An 18,200-nucleotide genomic window follows, 5' to 3' on the forward strand; every position below is an offset into this window, starting at 1 on the left:
CTGCAGATCAGCATCTTCTCCGTTCACCAGATATAAAATTCCTTTTATTTTATTTAATTAGGTTCATGTTTGAAGGAAAAGAAAAAAAAATCTATTCACATAAATCACAAATAAATGAAATCTTGGATGAGTACAGTACTAATTAAAGATGTCTATGAAACATAAGAACACACTCATTACATCTTATATAACCTATATGAAAAACCTACCTTAGCTGTATCTATAGATATCTATATCAATATATAAAACGTCATGGTAGGTATTTCTTTTTCTCACCCAGATTTCCAATCATTCTCTCCTTCCAGGCACATGCCCCATTGAAGTCAGACATGGCCATGTGACTTGCTTTGGCCAAAATGTACAGAAATGACATACGTCACCTCTACCTGGAAGCAGGTAGAGGCAGTTTGCAATTCTTCCTGTTCTCCCGCCCCTCCGGGGCAGACCCTGAGGCTGTTTGATGGCCGTTATAAGTTGGCAGAGCCTCCATCAACCTAGGTCCCCGAGTGTGGGAGATCACAAATATTTCCCCAATTCTCCTCCTCCCTGAACCCACTAGCTCTGACTCTGGGCTCAGCCACATGGATCTGTCGCCAGAGCTCTCATCTGCCATCAAGAAACTAAAATGACCTCTACAGAGAAGCAATTAAGACCATTAAATAATCAAAACTAGCAAATGTAAGTGTGCAGGTGAGTTTCTACTCTGATTATTGCAATCACAGTTCAGTTCTTAAGCTTAGTATTTTTCAGTACTCTGAGTTAACTGTAAGTCCTGTTGATGACTCAACAGAAGAGCAAGGGATTTCTCATTGAGTGAAGTGTGAAGACCGTCAAATTCACTGTAAAGATGCTATTAAGAAAAGCTGAAGACATCCTTTACATCCTAGTTTACTGTCATGTCCTTTAAAGACCAAAGATTTAATTTTCGGTTTCGACTTTTTAATGGTTTGATGATTTTTTCATTGTTCTTGTAGAGTAGCCTATACTGTCTAACAAACCGATAAGCTGAAAGACAAAAATGCCGCATCGCCATGAGTTCAGGTCCAATTCTTTATCTCCGTAAATTGACGAAATTTTGATGGTATTCGAGAATTACATTAAAACGTGTGTGTGTGCACGAACGTGCATACGCGAACATAATATATAAAAAAAAGCAGCCATTTATAATCCATTATATCACACTCAATGCTCCACACAACTCTTCCAAAAGCAGCCAACTGTCATTGTCCAAAGACATGCAAAGCAGGAATGCTGGGCACTGTGCCTACGTGGACTTCCCAGGCCAACAGCATAGAGCAAGAACGCAGCTTAAAAACCACGAGTAAAGAAGCACCACACCTTCTCAGAAGCTGAATTTCAGTTGTGTCATTTTTAGATACCCAAAATGAGCCGAGAAATTACTTACACGCAAATAAAAATATACTTCAGTGCTGAGTTAGAGATTAAAAATAGAATCTTCAAGACATAAGTCAGAGATACCACATGACTATTAAAAGACATTTGAGAGCATCCAAACATGAAATCACGGCTTCCGTTTTCCAGATTTCAGTTTCAGAACATTATCCCTAAGTGCATCACCAAGGTCTCTCACAGACGCAATAATCTTACTTCCCTATTTCCAGGAGCAGAAACAAAACCACGAATTCCTTCTAAAAGTAAAACACTGGCTATAACATAGAGTGAAAGTGCCTAATTTCCATCCACCAGTCAGTCAATCCACTGAAGAATATCCGAATGGAATCACGTCATCCGACACAGTACACGACGTCGCACTTAATCATGCGATAGCATCAGCCCCAGGTACGCTAATTCTTCGAATTGCCGAACGCACAGGTAGAGACCCGACCCGACGTCTGGAACACCTGTGAGAGGGCGAGCCAGCGCAGAGCCTACCTGAGATTAGGGAAACAGTGTCTTTCTCCCAGGAGACGACAGCGATGTACGCCTCCACCGAGGAGGGGATAATGCACTTGAAGACCGCGACATTGCCTCTCATGGTTTTCTGGTCCTCCACACGGACTGTATAGGGCTCCCGTAAAACTGGAAGGCAAGGAGAGAGCCTCGGTAACATAGCGGGCGGCTCGCTCTGAGAGCATCTCGTTCGAAGAGACCCATTGTATCTCACATCTATGAACTGTGTCCAATAGATTTATTGGGAGGAAACTTTAAGCCATGGGCATGTCACATCTTAAAGACTCATTGCGTTAACAAGGAGATGCACTGCACACTAAAGGACCAGCGTGTAGCTGGAGGTCATCCACCCACTAAACGCGCCTGGATAGGGGAAGTGGCTTCCAAAGGGGTGATGATAGGATACTGCTCTCTGCCTCCTCTGAGAACCAAGGACAACATTTCAGACTATGAAGAGAAATAATTCAGGGAAGGCAACTTCTCCTGGACATCCTTGAAAATTACACGACAAAAAAAAACATTTCACCTTGCACAAGCAATTTTTTTTTTATGAGAGTTGCAAAGCAGTGTGGGAAACAATTGTTCTTCTTCCCATCACTTAGGGAAGGGAGTTGATGAGGGGGCTGGCCCAAACACCCCTAACAACAGGAGGAGCCCAGAAAGAGCTCAGAAGGGCCTTCCAGGAAGGAGATGTCCAGGCTAAAGGCAGGGTGGTGCTGGGCTTCGTTGCCCACCAAGTAACCCCACCCGCCCGGGTTCAGATCCAAGCCCTACCACTTACATGGTGGGCGAGTTCTCGTGCTAGCTATATAATGGGATTTTGATGAAAATGTGTACCACATAGGGCAACGGTGATGACTCAATCAGTGTGGACGAAGCACTCAGAATGGTGCCTGCCACCAACATGGGTAAAGCTACGTGGACCCACACCGTCTCTACGGAGGGAAGGACCTTCGTCTCCAGGATGAGGAGACATCCGTGTGTCTAATCCAGGTAATGCCTCACCCCAGCTCTGTAAATATGGGTGCGAGGCTTACTTCTCCTGTGCTTTATTTTCTCAAATTTGAAACGAGGGGTTTGGGACAGGAAGATCTTCAAGGTCTGAATTCTATAAGTCTCTGATTTGCTAAGATAACTACAGAGACTACTCATCTAACCAGCTCTCTTCAAATTTTAGTCATTGACTGAATGAACAAATGTGTCGAGAAATCTATGAAATTAATTTTGAAAGAAATGAACGCATCGGCACAGTTAGGAGCGGTTTGAGAGGGAAGTGTCCTCGCAGGCGGAGAGAAGCCACGCCGCCCTGCTCTCTGCTCCCTCTTTCCTATTCTTTTCTTGTTTCGGATCGAGTTTTTTTAAATAATTCTATTTTTTTTTCTACTTTGTTGGCTTATTAGCCACGACTCTCTTTGGTTATTTTAGTGGCTGCTTTAGGTTTTATAGTATACATCTATAACTTGCCACCATCTACATTCAGGTGACATTATACGACTTTCTCCATATAAAAAAACTCTAAAAATTCATACTTCTACATCTTTACTCCAGGCCCTAACGCTATCGCTGTTATACCTGTTATTTCTACGGGTTATGATCCCCACAAGACATGGTAATTATTTTGTTTAAACAGTCAATTATCTTTTAAAGGATTTTAAATAACAAAAAATATGATTTATTTTTCCATGTAGTTACCATTTTCATTTTTCTTCTTCGAGTAGATCCAAGACTCCATCAGGTGTCATTTTCCTTCTGATCCTAGGACCGTTTTTTATAAGATTTCTAGTAGTGCGAGTTGGCTGCTGATGAATTCTTCCAGCTTTTGTGTATCCAAAAAGCCTTTATTTCACTTTTGTTTCTGAAAGGTACTTGCCCTGCATGTAGATTTCTAAATTGACAGATTACTCTTCTTTTGGTGCTTCAAAGATGCTGCACTGTTTTCTCACATTGATCCTGACAAGACATCTGTTGTCATCTTTACGCTTCTTCCCGTTCATGCGACGTGTCTTTTTTCTAGGGCCGTTTTTAATGTTTTCTCTTTTTCATCGGTCCTGAGCAATCTGATATGATCTGCCTTGGTGTGTTTTTCTTCACGTATCGTGCACTCAGGGTTTCTTGAGCCTTCGCATTTATAGTTTATATATAGTTTATAGTTTTCATCAATTTGAAACATTCGAACCAATATTTCCTCAAATTTTTTGGTTATATCATCCATTCCTTTGGGGACTCTATTTGTATATTAAGCTACTTCAAGTATTTTTTAATATTTTGGAATAAACTTTTTTTAGATTGGTTTTATGTTTAGGAAATTTCACAGAAAGTAGAGTTCCCATACATTGCCCTCCCCTCTCCGACAGTTTCTCTCGTTATCAGCATCTGCATTAGTGTGATCATTTGTTATAACTAATAAGCCGATCTTTATACATTATTATTAACTAAAGTTCATAGTTCACATTAAGGTTCACTCTGTGGTGTCCAGTTCTATGAATAAGGTCATGTATCCACCACTAGGGTGCCATCCAGAGCGGTCCCCAATCCCGAAATCCTCTGTGCTCCACCCAAGCCCTGGCCACCACTGATCTTTTTTTCTGTCTTCGTGGTTTTGTTTTTCTGAGAACGTCACATATTTAGAACCGTACAGTATGGATCCTTTCCAGTTTGGCTTCTTTCACTTAGCAAGATGCATTTAAGATTCCTCCATGTCTTTTCATGACTTGATAGTTCATTTTTTTTTCCATAACTGAATAATATTCCATTGTATGGATATACCATAGTGTCATTATGGTTAACGAAAAATTGCTTTATACTTGTTGAAATATAAAGACTGTATTCAAGACTTTTGCAGTCGGGGTTATGACTGTTACAACAGGAGGGAGACATTTTTTCCCATTCTGAATACATCAAGTGAGGATTTATCTGCAGAGAAAACCAATGGGCACAGTGAACGCGCCAGCTCCAAGGAGCCCGGATACAGATTTGTCACAGAGAGAGCCTTTGTCATTATTCATTCACATAATAAAGGACATCTTCATTGCTTCTACTTTTTGGCAATTACAAATAAAGCTGTTACGCAAATTCATGTGCAGGTTGCTGTGTCCTCTCTCTGGAGCTTAAGGCAGAAAATGGGGAGCATCATAAGGCTCAGGGGTTCCTTCTAGTCTCTCAGGAAGCACTCGTCTTCATGACGAGATGACCGGTCTTGAACACTGTTACTTTACATATTTAGTCTGTTGATTGTTGTTCGTTAGTTTCTGACAAAAGAATAAATCCAGTCTCTGTCCACCATCTTGACCATAATGTGAAGTCCCAGTCAAATGTTATTAACCACCGTTTACTAAGGAAAAGACAATCTCTAGGAATCGTGTGACTTGTCCAAGGTCGCACGGCTGGTTACCATTCGCTGAGGAGGAAGCACAGCATGGGCATGGGACCATGACATTTCAAGTGGTCCCTCTGAGTTCCAGTCCTCGGAACAGCAAGGGCCAGCAAGTGTTGAGGGGAGAGCCAGGACTGCTGGCTAACAAGACATGAAGAATCACCTTTCCCTCTTTCGTTGAGACCTAGGTCAAGTCGCTGAAAACCATGAATAACATGAATCTTCTGTACTGCCAAAGGAGAGATTTTAAGGCCATTTTACTCAAGGGATTATTCCAGGAAAATCCCGGTGCCAATCTAGAGGGAACTTGAGACATTTAGGATGACATGCTACACAGAGGGGTGCCCAAGAGTCAGTGCTCACTTTACTCAAACCAACACGGCAACCATCACTAGGCGACAAAGCACCCTCATCTGCCTTCTTGACAGCCGGTTCTGTACTAGCAGCCACATAAAAACGGGGAAACCAGATTCTCGAGCATCCAATAAACAATCTAAACGACTTTTACAACCATAATGTGTCCGTAATAAGTAAAATTAAGTGAGAGAAGGAATTTCATGGGAGCAACATGACTGTCCATCTTGTAAGTTCGAACTGACCCAGCAAGCACGTGCAGGCTGGCTTCCTATCCAGTAGGCCTTCGGGTGTCAATCGCCAGCATGTTAACAGCGACAACACAGCAACGTGGGAGGGAGGAGGAAGCAGAGATGCCAGACGAGATGATGGAGGCCCTGCCCCTCCAGAACTGACACTCTCGTGCAAAACGATTCTGACAAATTTAGACAATAGCAATTAAAACAGGAGCAAGCATGTAGACCCTTTATCTGACAGGCAACTCAAGACAGAAAGAACAGATTAACACACACGAGCATAGCTGTTTGAAGTTCCGGCTTTTTCTCTAAGCGATACTTTGTAGTGTGTAAATACGTTTTTATGACACGTCCTTACAAACTTTACTCTGCCAGGTACCAGACATTCACCAAGTTTCCCCGTCGTCAGGTGTAGAGGTCCGTACACAAATTTCATTTGCTTTAATTATTTGGGGTATCGATTTTCATATCTCTTGATTGAAGCCAACCTTTTTCTTCCTTTCTTGAGTGCATTTGTGTGCAAGTCTTAGAATTCATGAGCATGTCATGGAGATCAGAAATGTGGTTGGGAAAACGACTCGCTGGTGGAATGAGTCACAGTCTAAGGTTCGCCCGCTTACAAAGGGATCACATGCGGACGATCAGAAACACTTCCTATTTTGCTCATGTTGTGATGTCTTCAGGTAGCACCTCCTCACTTCAGCAGAAATGACCGCAAAGCTCTCCCAGCTACCCAGTGTATAAGACAACAGGCAAAGTCACGTTGTCTTTGCCTCGCCTTGTGTTATGTCGGTCGGCCACAGTATCTGAAAGGCTTGGCTTAAAAAGATTTAAAACGCTGTTTGCTAACTGGAGTCGAGCCATGTGTTCGTTCTTTAGGGCTTTGTTAAATACATAGAAGGACACAATATGGCCTGGATGGATAACTTTTGATGTCTGGGAATCTCAGGCCGTATTCCTGGGTTGACTTGTAGCAATGACGATTTTTAAAAAAAATACATTGTGATGTTAAAAAGAACAAACCGATTCAAGGTTTGTTCATTGACAACATTCCAGTGAGAGTTGAAAATGGTATAAGAGCCTTTTTTACTTCACAAGGGATGCCAGAATATTAGACTGACTCCGTGTCACTCGGAATAGATGTCGATGCGACGGTTTTACTCCAGCTGGGTCCTCCATCTTCTTTTCCCTCTGGCTCCTCCCCACCCACCTCTAGGATGGAGTGTGGGGAGGAAAGGGCCAAGGAGGGAGAGGAGGGAGACACTCTGGGTTCGAGGCACTGAAAGTTCGAGTCAGAGTATCAATTAGTCAAAATGCAATAAGTTTGGGGTATAGTGTAGACCCGATATAACTTTAGTTCCAGTAAAGTTAGGCACTTTGAAATCCAGTCAGAAGATGCTCTGACGTCTCAAAGAAGCCATCAGCGGTGTCAGATTGAACTGTGGTAGGCTTCATTGATTCTCAGCTGATGGTGTTTTTGTTTGGGGAGGATTCTTTCCCTCCTGAATTTTTCACAATATCCTCGGTGAATATCACAGTGCCTGGAACAGAGGCCAACTTCCCACTGTGAACTTGACCCTGGACCCACCTTTACTTCTTTGCCCATTGTCTGACCCCACCGTTAGGGCATGAGTCCCATGATGGTGGGTCCATGTCTTTTCCCCCATCTAGACCCTGCTCCTGGCATAGTGCCTGCAGCATAACAGGAGCTCAGGGAATATTTGCTGAGTGAAAACATTAAAACCGACCCAAGGCTTGTATTGCAAACTCAGCGTGAGTTCCGCAGATGGAGCTCCTTCATTTCCCCGTGTTTTGCGATGTACGGGAGCAGTTGTGAGGGTTTACCAATGCACTGAACGTTTTTTTGTGAATGTCTTTGTTCAAACGGCAAAAACGTTAAATAGAAACAAAAACGCCTCCCTAAGAAAACAGCCAAAGGCGATTATTTACAGGCAGTTACATATTTGATTCACTGAGGATGAGAACCAATAATCGCACGTTTGTGTTCCAACGGTATGAGGCACTCTGAAATCCAGTCAGGAGGTGCCCTCAAAGGAGCCATCAGCAGTCCCAGTGAACGGGGGACAGGTTTTCACCAACTCCCAGCGGATGGCGTTTTAATGTGTCAACCCCCACCCCCGAGCAGGCACAGAGGGAACACGGCCCAAGGGATGGTACTCACCAGCCTTGATGTGGACATCCTGACTTCTAATTTTCCCTGAAGGATTTTCAGCTGTGCAATAGTAAGTATTATCATGGATTAAGGTACTAAAGCTCGAAGGAGGGAAGGGGAAAATCTGGAGAGTGCCGTTGGGGTGGACGTGGCGGATCCCGGGGACATCGTAGATCTCCTCGCCCGTCGCTAGGTACCATCTGAGAGACACAGGAGGGATGCCTGCGGCTGGGCAGGGCACCAGAGTCCCCGCGGTGCTCGCGAACACTACCTCTTGCAGAGATGCATTGACGAAGTAGAGGCTGGCGTGGAGGTCCTCACCGAAAACTGCAAGAAAACGCAGAAATTTGTCAGCTAAGTGCACCTTCCAACCTTGACGGTTGGTCAGCCTGGCCTCGGGCGGTTGTTTTGAGAAACAACTCTAGAAATGACTCTAAATTGCCTGACCTACTCCACGTGGAAAGACTGGTGCTGGAAACAAGGGACCACCCTCGTCTCTCTTTCTGTACACAGACTGGTAAGTTTCCCTGGATCTTAAATTCCTCAGCCCCGTGCCCTGCACCCCGATCCGTCTCCATAATCCTGATCACAGTCAGAATATATTACATGCTTTGTACTCATTTTTCTCCGTCTCCCTCTGGAACATACGCCCCATGGGATGATGTGCTGATTCGCTCCTCCTGTCACTGGGGGCGCAGAGGCCGACCCCCCAGGAACGCTCAGCAAGAAAAAGCCAGATCACTAGGGCCACTTGCTAGGATCAAAGTGTTCTGGTTTGTAGGAATTAATTAGGTGAGAGCTAATTTTGAATGAAATTAGTCACAATATTTTACTCTAAAGTTGAAGATCATACGTAAAGCATTTTAAAAAGCAAAGCTCATTTTCTTAAAATAGTGTCCCATCAACAATGCATTTTTTTTTTAACTAAAAATATGTAGCAATAATAAGGAGAACTTTGGCAAAAGCATCATTTAACTCCACCAGACTATGACAGTTTCTTTTCTACTTTTGTATTTTCTCTTCTGGTCCAGCTGCCTATAAGCCTTCACCATATAATTTATATAACTGTAGTACGTTATAACGTGCGTACAAAAAATATGCAATCGTTATAGACTCCCCTTCATTCTCTTAACATGATTTCATACACATTATTCCACCTCCTCATATGGACTTTATCAGTAAATATTAGTGGACCTACATTTTATATAATGTGATTTTCTAAACTATTTCCTGATCTTGGTTATTTATATGGTTTAATTACTACACGTGGAATGTCTGCAAACCTGTTCACACACACTGGGTTTTTTAATTTCTTTATCGAGTCTCTACATTGCATGCAGTATCAAATAGTTATAGGGTGTCATTTATGTGAAAGAAGGAAACTGATTATCTAAAACTCAAAAATTAAACAAAATATTTATAAATGCCAAAAAGACCTACTTCTCAGATATCTGTGTTTATATATGACTTTCTAAAAACAAAAGCACACCCAGTCACTTCTTCTCAAGAGGCAAGGCAAGCCCTAGATACCTGGAACTAATCGCCCTGGGCAGAGATGAAAATGACATTTATTAAGCTCCGATATCGTACCGGGCAACGCTACGAGACCGGAAGTCTCAATCATTTTCTCTCGTGAACACCGCCTCAGCTAGGTGAGTGTAGGTTCCATTTTGCAGGGTCGGAGGGTTGGTCGCTCGACCCAGGATTTGGGGCTGGGAGGTCAGGAACTAGGATTCCATCTTTCTGACGAAGATCATATTTCATGATATGGCTGCCTCTACTCTACAAAGCCAACCCCTGGGGAAGCTGTGTTCATGAGAGTTAGCATCTTCCACGTACCCTACCTGAATATCCACCCACTTTCTCTTGGTCTCTCTCACTGGCGGTGACCACGCGCTTGCCCACTGGGGCCTTTGCACACTGTCCCTGATGTGGGAAGCAGAGTGAGTGCCATTCGTCAAAAGATGGTAGAGAAAAACCCACTTTGTAAAAGTCATAGATTTACTCAAAGAGAAGACAGGGGTATTCATCAACTAGTCACCATTTGATGGTTTTTCTCTTCCAACCATAACTAATGTCTTTAGCAAAGCTCCATAAACCAGAATATGAAAACTATTGCTAAGAAATTGGTTCATATTGGAAGCCTAGTTAATAGTTAAACATTGCAGCTTTCAACTCAAAAATGCCGATAGTAGCACTGTGCTTTTATGTTTGAACTTTCTAGGAAAGTGACATCACCCCAAACAGGTTGTTAGGAACAAGGTAACTGTCACTCTTCGAGGCTAATTAATTCCACCCGGATTCTCTTTTTTCCCCTCCTCACATTACTCTTCTATCAACTGGATTGTGGGTAATTTGAACTAAATAAAACTTACTCCTATTTTAACGTATTCGTTTGTGTTATAACAGTAGCCCTGTTAAGAATAGCAAGTCTCTGAAGACGTAAATGTATATAAGAAATATTTCTTCATTAAATGTATAGTTTCCTATTATAAATTGCATTTCAAGAGCCAGCTTGCGCAATTATTTCAATGACTGTAAGAAAAATGCAAAACAAATGTTTAATCTTCGTAGTTAAAAAGATAAGCGACCTCCGGGGGCATTGCTGTCACTTCTCCTTACATTTTTTAAGGTATTTCACATCGGGCTTTCTATTTCACACCATTGGTTTTAATAATGTAACATAAACTCATTCTCTAAGATACACATCATATGGCCACAGGCAAGAGAAAAACCCAAACTATGTTCCAACAGCTTTTGTTTCTTCCATCAAAGGGTCCATCCATCTGCTTGGTGGCACTTCACTTTACGGAGCGTGTGTGCACTTTCTACACAGTGATACCCGCTCCCTCCGGGGAGGGCACAGGCAATCTTGATGTGAATGTCGTGTCTGTGTGGAAGTCCCCGGACAGTAACGGCAGCTTAATGACAGAAACCTAAATGATCTTGTTGTGAAACTCGGGGCACAAAACCCTGGAATAGGGACACTGAGGGCGCTGAAGGAGAGGCCCGGGGGGCTGTTCCTTCGTCTGCAGATCCCTCCGTATTTTATGTCATCATAACAGATGGTGTAACCAAGGCTCCAGGGACAACAGAGAGACGAATGTCACGCTAAAAAAGGAAAACAAGTCGACACTGCTTTCTTTAAAATTCAAATATGGCAAGATGAGAAGAAGAGATGTAGAAGAAATGTTATAGGAAGCACTGACACCATCATTCATTCCTGAGACAACTTTATTAAGCATCATTCGTGTACCAGGCCTGGCGCAAAGTCCCCATAATGCACATCTGCACGAGTCACGGTACTGCTCTCAAGGAATTTTTGGTCTAGAAGTTTCCATAATGGATCGGAGAAAGATCAATAATAATTCCTTGGCTGACTGCTGTGACAGAATTATTCACGAAACGTTAGGGGAGCATAGTGATGGAGAAATTAACCCAATCTGGGGAAGAGGAGGAAAAATTTTCAGAGGAAAAAGGGGAAGGAGATTCCAGACAGAGGGCATGGAAACGTGAGGACACCGAGTTGTCGCAGGAAGTGGCAACGCGAGAAGATACGAGATAGCAGGGAAGATACAAGATGGAGAGGGAACATGAGGGTCTTTATACATATCCACTGATTCTGTAGATACTGTCCGAACGACTGCTAATAACCTGGCACTGTGTGAAGGCCTGGAGACACACCAACAGCCAAGGCTTGGAGGGTGACCTCTAGGAGCTTACGTTCCAGAAGCTTATCGTAAAGTCTAGATGAAGGTGTCAGATCCCATGCTAACGAGCAGGTGCTTAATTCTGCAACAGGGAGTCCCATCTCAGACATATACCTAAGAGGGATGAATGCATGTGTCCACGTAAAAACTTGTACACAAATGTTTAAACCAGCATTATTTATAATTGACACGTGTGGAAACAGCTCAAGTATCCATCAACTGAAAAATGGGTAAACAACACCTGATATATCCATTCCATGGAAGTCTACTCAGCAATAAAGAGAAGTTCATGCTATAGACATGGATGACCCTTGCTAACATTATGCTAAGTGAAAAAAGCCACACACACACACACACACACACACACACACACATCTCAGTTCCATCCATAGAAAATGTCCAGAAGAGGGAGCTCTGTAGTGACAGGAAGCAGATACATGGTTGACTTTGGGCTGGAGGTGAGGGCGAGGGCCTAGGATAACTAAGGAACGCAGTTTCTCTTTGAGGTGATGAAAATGGTCTCAAATTGACTGTGGTGAAGGTTGTACATATCTGTGAGTTTACTAAAAAGCATCGAAATGTACAAATGGGTGAATTTTATTGTATGTAAATTATGTCTCGATAAAGCCGTTTCGAAAAATAGGGAGTCAATGAAAGTTTTGACACAGAATAATCAACTTTCCAGATTGTAGTTTTAGAAAGTGAACACCGGGTAGATGAGGAGCAACGACCCAAGGCAGGAAGCCGGGTTAGGCAGCTGTGGGGTGGCCCAGACCTCCCTGGGCAGTGATGGTGTGAAGGGTGAATGCCTAATGATATAGATATGTCTGGTCAAGGGTGTAGAAGTGATCAGAGTGAAGACGAGGAAAAAGCCAATGTGATCCAAATTTGATAGCTTGTATACCTGGTCGCACAGTTATACCGTGAATAAAAACAAGGCAGAGCTGGCGGAGCAGAGGAGACAGCATTATCAGTTTTACGAAGGTCTGGGGGCGCTGCCCTTGGACCACCCACTAGCAAGTTGAGAACAGAATTCCAGGACTCCTGAGAGGGATTCCAGTGAGGGAAGCCTCAGCCCATCGCTGGGTGACGTATACAAAGGAGAGTGTGAAGAACAAGGGGAGACGAGGTCCAAGGATGGATCTTCAGGGATCTTCGAAATATCTTCAAAAGGGTATTTGACCAAGGACTTGCACCCGAAATACATAATGAACTCCCACGAGTCATTCAGGAAAAAAATCTGATTTAAAAAAAATGGGCAAGAGACTTGGACAGTCACTTCACAAAGGCCAATATATAAATGGCCAAAAAGCACACGAAAAAGAAATACTCATTGTCACTAGTCATCAAGGAAATGCAAATTAAAAGCACAAGGAGGTACCAGTATATATCCTTTTCAATGACTAAAATGGAATAGACGAAATATATTGAGTATCTCAAGGATATGGAGCAACAGGAACCTCATATACTGCAGGTGGGAATGTCCTTTGATAAAATAATTGTGGAAAACTGTTGATCGGTAGCTACAAAATCTGAATGTATGCAAACCCTAAGACTCAATAGTTCAGCTCCTAGGTATTCATCCAATACAAATGCGTGCACATGCTCACTAAAAAAATTAAAAATAAAAAAAAAATATACACGTACATACAACATTCATGGCAGTAATATCTGTAAGAGTCTAAAACTGAAAACCACTCAAATATCCATCAATAATAAAACGGATATATATATATATCTCATAATATATATATTACATATATATATACATATCATAATATATATATATATATTATGATATGTTTTCACATTGAATCACTAACAATATGAATAATCTAAAATTACAAACAAAAATATTATGACTCACAACCATAATGTTAAGGCAAGCAAACAAACAAAAGAGTACGTGTATTACTTCATTCACGTCACGCATAAAAATAGGAAAACCTAACCTCGGACGTTAAGAGTCAGGATAATGGTTACTCACGGGGTCATGGAGAGCGGAAGGGCATGAGGGGGCATCCAGGCTGGGTTTATTTTCTTGACCTGGGGCTAGGTACACTGATGTGTTCAGCTGATGGACATTTCATTGAGCTATCCACTGTGATATGCACACTTTGTGTATACATTCTATACTTGACTTAAAATTAAGTGTTTTGAAATGGGTAGAAAAAGAACTATCACAAAAATAAAGAGAAAATTATGAGATCAGTAGCCCAAATCCTAAAGAGAACAGTGCCTTAAAACAAAAGGACAGCGTTTGGGGAAGTCGACCAGTGGTTTTCAGAAGTCTCAACTGCTTCAGAGAGATCAGAAAATATGAGAACTAAAACAGACCAAGAGATTTGCAAATGGGCACATTCATTTTGAAAGGGTATGCCATTTAAGACCAAAATACTTTTATTGATTTTATAGGAGTGAGTGGATACGCTTAGTGAAAGGAACTGCTACTATAAAGGTCTTCCAAAATGAAAAGGAAGATAACTCAGTTTCAGGTAAATATGTAGAAAGCATAAATCTTAGCTGATTCTGAGACTCCAAATACTTTTTATATTTGAATAAATGCTTTGAAATTTAATGTCATCTTGATCAGACAATCTGAAAGCAGATAAATGGATGATCTCATAAGGACTTGGAAAGCATTCCAAAATATTATGAAATAATTCCAAGTCAGGTTATAAAAATTTATTATAGCAATTGTGCATTTAACTCTAATATATTTCAATCATTCTATCTATTCCCCAGCACTGAAGTAATGATTCAATTCTCCTCCTGAATAAGAACTTGGTAAAACTTCGCAACAACAGAGAACTTAGAAATATGAAATTCTCTGTCCATTAGAAGACAAAACAAAACAACAACAACAACAAAACCCAAGATTTATCCTCCTGCAAGTAAATATTCAAGCAATTCTGAACAGTGCACCATGGAAAGAGGAGACAGATGAGGTAGGCCCCCTAGTGCCAGCTTACTTCCTGGAGAGAGTTCTCAAATTATTCTAAAAGGAGGAAATGTAAGTAAAACTTGGTGGAATTTCTGAGTTGAGTAGACAAAACGTGAGGCTTGGGGAAGCCACTGGCTGCTAGATTTACAGAGCAGACAGAAGGAAGTTGCATAGAGAGGGAACTCCGAGATCTGAAGAATACTCCCTTTGATGAGTCTTCAGCTGTTTACTGATATTTGCGTGTGTGTAAGGTCAATACAGATGCTGGATGAGAAACACCAGCGAAGAGCAGGTGGAATAATCCTGAAGCTCGCATTTGAAGAAGCCAGCCCAGGCTCCAGAGTGGAAAGAACTAACAAAGAGGGTATCAGAACACTCAAAAGGGTATCACTACAATGATGGGGGCCAAAGTCATCACAGAGCTTAGAAGAGATTCCAGAATGGAACCCAGAAGGAGTTAAATTGATTCCAAGTAACTTAACTGCACAATGAATAAATTCCAATACTAGTTAATAGGAAAGAACAAAATCCAATAACCGGTCATGTAACATTTACAATAGCTGGCATCCAATAAAAAATTGGACACCAGCAAGAAATTACCTGCTATAACGAAGAGAAAAATTTATTCAGTAAAAACAGACATAGAAATGACAGATGACAGAACTAACAGGCATGGACATTAAAATAACTATTATTAATATTCTCTTAATATATTCAAGACAGTAGAAGAAATCAGGGTATATTGATGAGAGAAATAAAGAATATAAAAACAGCCACAATAAAACTTCTTTAGATTAAAAATACAAATGTATGAAATGAAAAACTGGCAAATGAAATTAAAATCATATTAGACATTGCAGAAGACAATATCAATGAACCAGAAAACAGCAATAGAAAGTACACAAATTGTAAAACAAAAAGGCCCAATGACAATAAACATAAAACTATTGAGATTATGGGACAATATCATGTGACCTATATATTTGGAGTTCCAGAAGGAAGAAGTCAGATTTAATTTTTTTGAATAATATCCAAAAAATTTTAAATTTAATGAAAACTGGAACTCCAAATATCCCATAAAGTCAATGAGCACTAAACAGAAGAAACACAAAGAAAATCAGATCATGGCACATCAGAATTAAATTGTTGAAAACCAGTGATAAAGAGAAAAATATTGAAGGCAGCCAGATTTTTTTACATACACATTATACACAGAGAAACAATGAATGATGGCAGACTTATCAGAAACAAGTCGGAAGACAGTAGAGAGAAAAAAAAATAAAGTATTATTTAAAAAAAGAAACCTACCAGTCTAAAATTCTATACCCAGCAAAAAAATATACATCTTTCATAAATGAAGGCAAAATAATAATGGCTTTTTAGGTATCTAAAGGCTAAGGTAATTCATCGGAAGCAGACCAGCAATACAAGAAATGTTAAAGACAATCTTCCAGACAGAAGGAAAATGATACCATTAGACATTTGTGACTTCACAAAAGAAATGAAGAGTTACCAAAATTGAGAAGCGTGTGGGCAAATATAAAAAAAAGAAAAATACATTTCCTCATTTTAAAAAAAATCATCAAAAGAGAATTTACTGTTTATAGCAAAAATGACAGTAACATATTGTGGGGTTTACAACATGTATAGAGATAAAACAGTGACGCCATTAACACAAAGACAGGTCGGGGAGGAAAAGGGCGATCCACTGTTCTACGTTTCTCCTACTATATGTTAAGTGTTATAATATTATTTGAAAGTGGGCCATGTTAGTTTAAAGACGTATATTATAAAATTATTGCAACAATGTAAAAAACAAAACAAAAACTAACTTAGACGTTAACCCATTAATGTAGATAAAATTGATCACTAAAAAATTACCCCATTAATCCAATAGGAGTGAAGACGAGAAAAAAAACAAAACAAAACTAGAATCAATAGAGAATAATTATCAAAATGTCGGATTTAAAATTAACCGAATTGATGTTCACATTAAATATAAAAGGCCTAAACACTCCCAAATGCAGAAATTGTTAGATTGGATGAAAAATCAAGACCTAACTGTGTTATCCAGAAGAAACCTATAACACACACATGCACACACACACACACACACACACACACACACACACACACACACACACACACACACACAATCAGGTAGATTAAAAGCATAAAAAATATACCATGCTAACACAACTCAAAAGAAAGCAGAAGTGGCTATATTATTAGGATAATTATTTCCTAATGATAAAGTGATCAGTTCACCAAGACAACAGTCCTAAATGATTATGTACCTAATAGGAGAACTTCAAAACACACGAAGCAATTCTGCTCGCATTAGAGTGAGTCATATCAAATCCAAAAGAAGAACTAAGAACTGGATTTCCTTCTTTTCAGTGCTAACCACCATTGGGGTGATATAGCAATGTTTTTTGTTGAGGTTTAATCTGCCTTCTTGTATTTTGATGTTTCCAATCTTATCTCGTGCCTATGGTTTCCTAGGGTCCAGCCACACAGATCTCCTCAGTGCCTTGGGTCCCCAGACCCCTTCCCACCTTGGGGCCTGCACAGATACTGCACCCTTTGCTGGAGTCCTTCACTGTCATTTGCCCAATGCTACTCATTCTCTGAATCTCAGCTTAAACATCAATTGCCTGAAGATTTGTTCCTGGTCTTCTGCCTCCTAGACTAGACCCCATGTCCTGCCTCTCAGACTCCTGCATCATTCCTTTCACATCTCTTATCTTAGCTGTTTGGTGTGTTCCCCACACACACTGAACACACACACACACACACACACACACACACACATTATATTGTAATCTATAAGAAGGACACTACATATAGATGATGCAACCTTATTCCTGGTATGTAATGCACTAACTAGTACATAGTAGAAGCCCTAAAAAATAAATAAATGTTTAAAAAAACATGATGGTTATATATGTAATATATTATTCCTTCTAAGGAACAATATTTAACCTGTATTTCATAGGCATTGTCTAGCACAATCTAAATTCCATTACATAGATGTTAGGGAACAATTTGGAGTGGCTAGGAAAAATAATTTCTCAGATATTATAAGAACATGTTTATGAGATTTTAGCTACTATGTGTAAAGAATGTTCTTTTTATCCAATATTTGTACTGATTTTGCAATAAGGAATAAAAGCTCAATTTTGCTATGTGTTTTACAAATCTCTGGAGAAAAAAAAATAAGAAAAATGTTAATGTTTTACCCAGAAAATGTCTAAGTATTGTTTGCAATATCCTTCCAGAGAATTATTTCCATATGTGTATAGGGAATTCATTTTAGAGATAAAGTCCCTGTGTCTTAGGATGGATGAAAGTCACTCTCGATAACATTGCTGGCGGTTCAGTGTACCTTTTCAGAGAATACAGACTATGTAATGAGTGATATGTATGTAGCGTGCTACGTTCCAGCATTTGTATTTAAGCTCAGAGGTTTCAAAGGCATGAAAGTGACTGGTGATTT

At 40.6% G+C, this 18,200-nt stretch overlaps 1 protein-coding gene across 1 annotated transcript in view; it reads right to left on the reverse strand.

Moving 5' to 3' along the window:
- The window catches only part of DSCAM (DS cell adhesion molecule), a 590,499-nt gene that overhangs the window by 476,325 nt on the left and 95,974 nt on the right, over positions 1–18,200 (reverse strand). The window contains exons 2-3 of the mRNA XM_039857643.1: positions 8,057–8,374; positions 1,894–2,040 (exon numbers count right to left, since the gene is read on the reverse strand). Of these exons, the coding sequence (XP_039713577.1) occupies positions 1,894–2,040; positions 8,057–8,374 (465 nt within the window). The remainder of the gene's footprint in view (positions 1–1,893; positions 2,041–8,056; positions 8,375–18,200) is intronic.

The sequence above is a fragment of the Pteropus medius genome, unplaced genomic scaffold, assembly GCF_902729225.1.
Source record: "Pteropus medius unplaced genomic scaffold, Ma_sr-lr_union100, whole genome shotgun sequence".
Lineage (NCBI taxonomy): Eukaryota > Metazoa > Chordata > Mammalia > Chiroptera > Pteropodidae > Pteropus > Pteropus medius.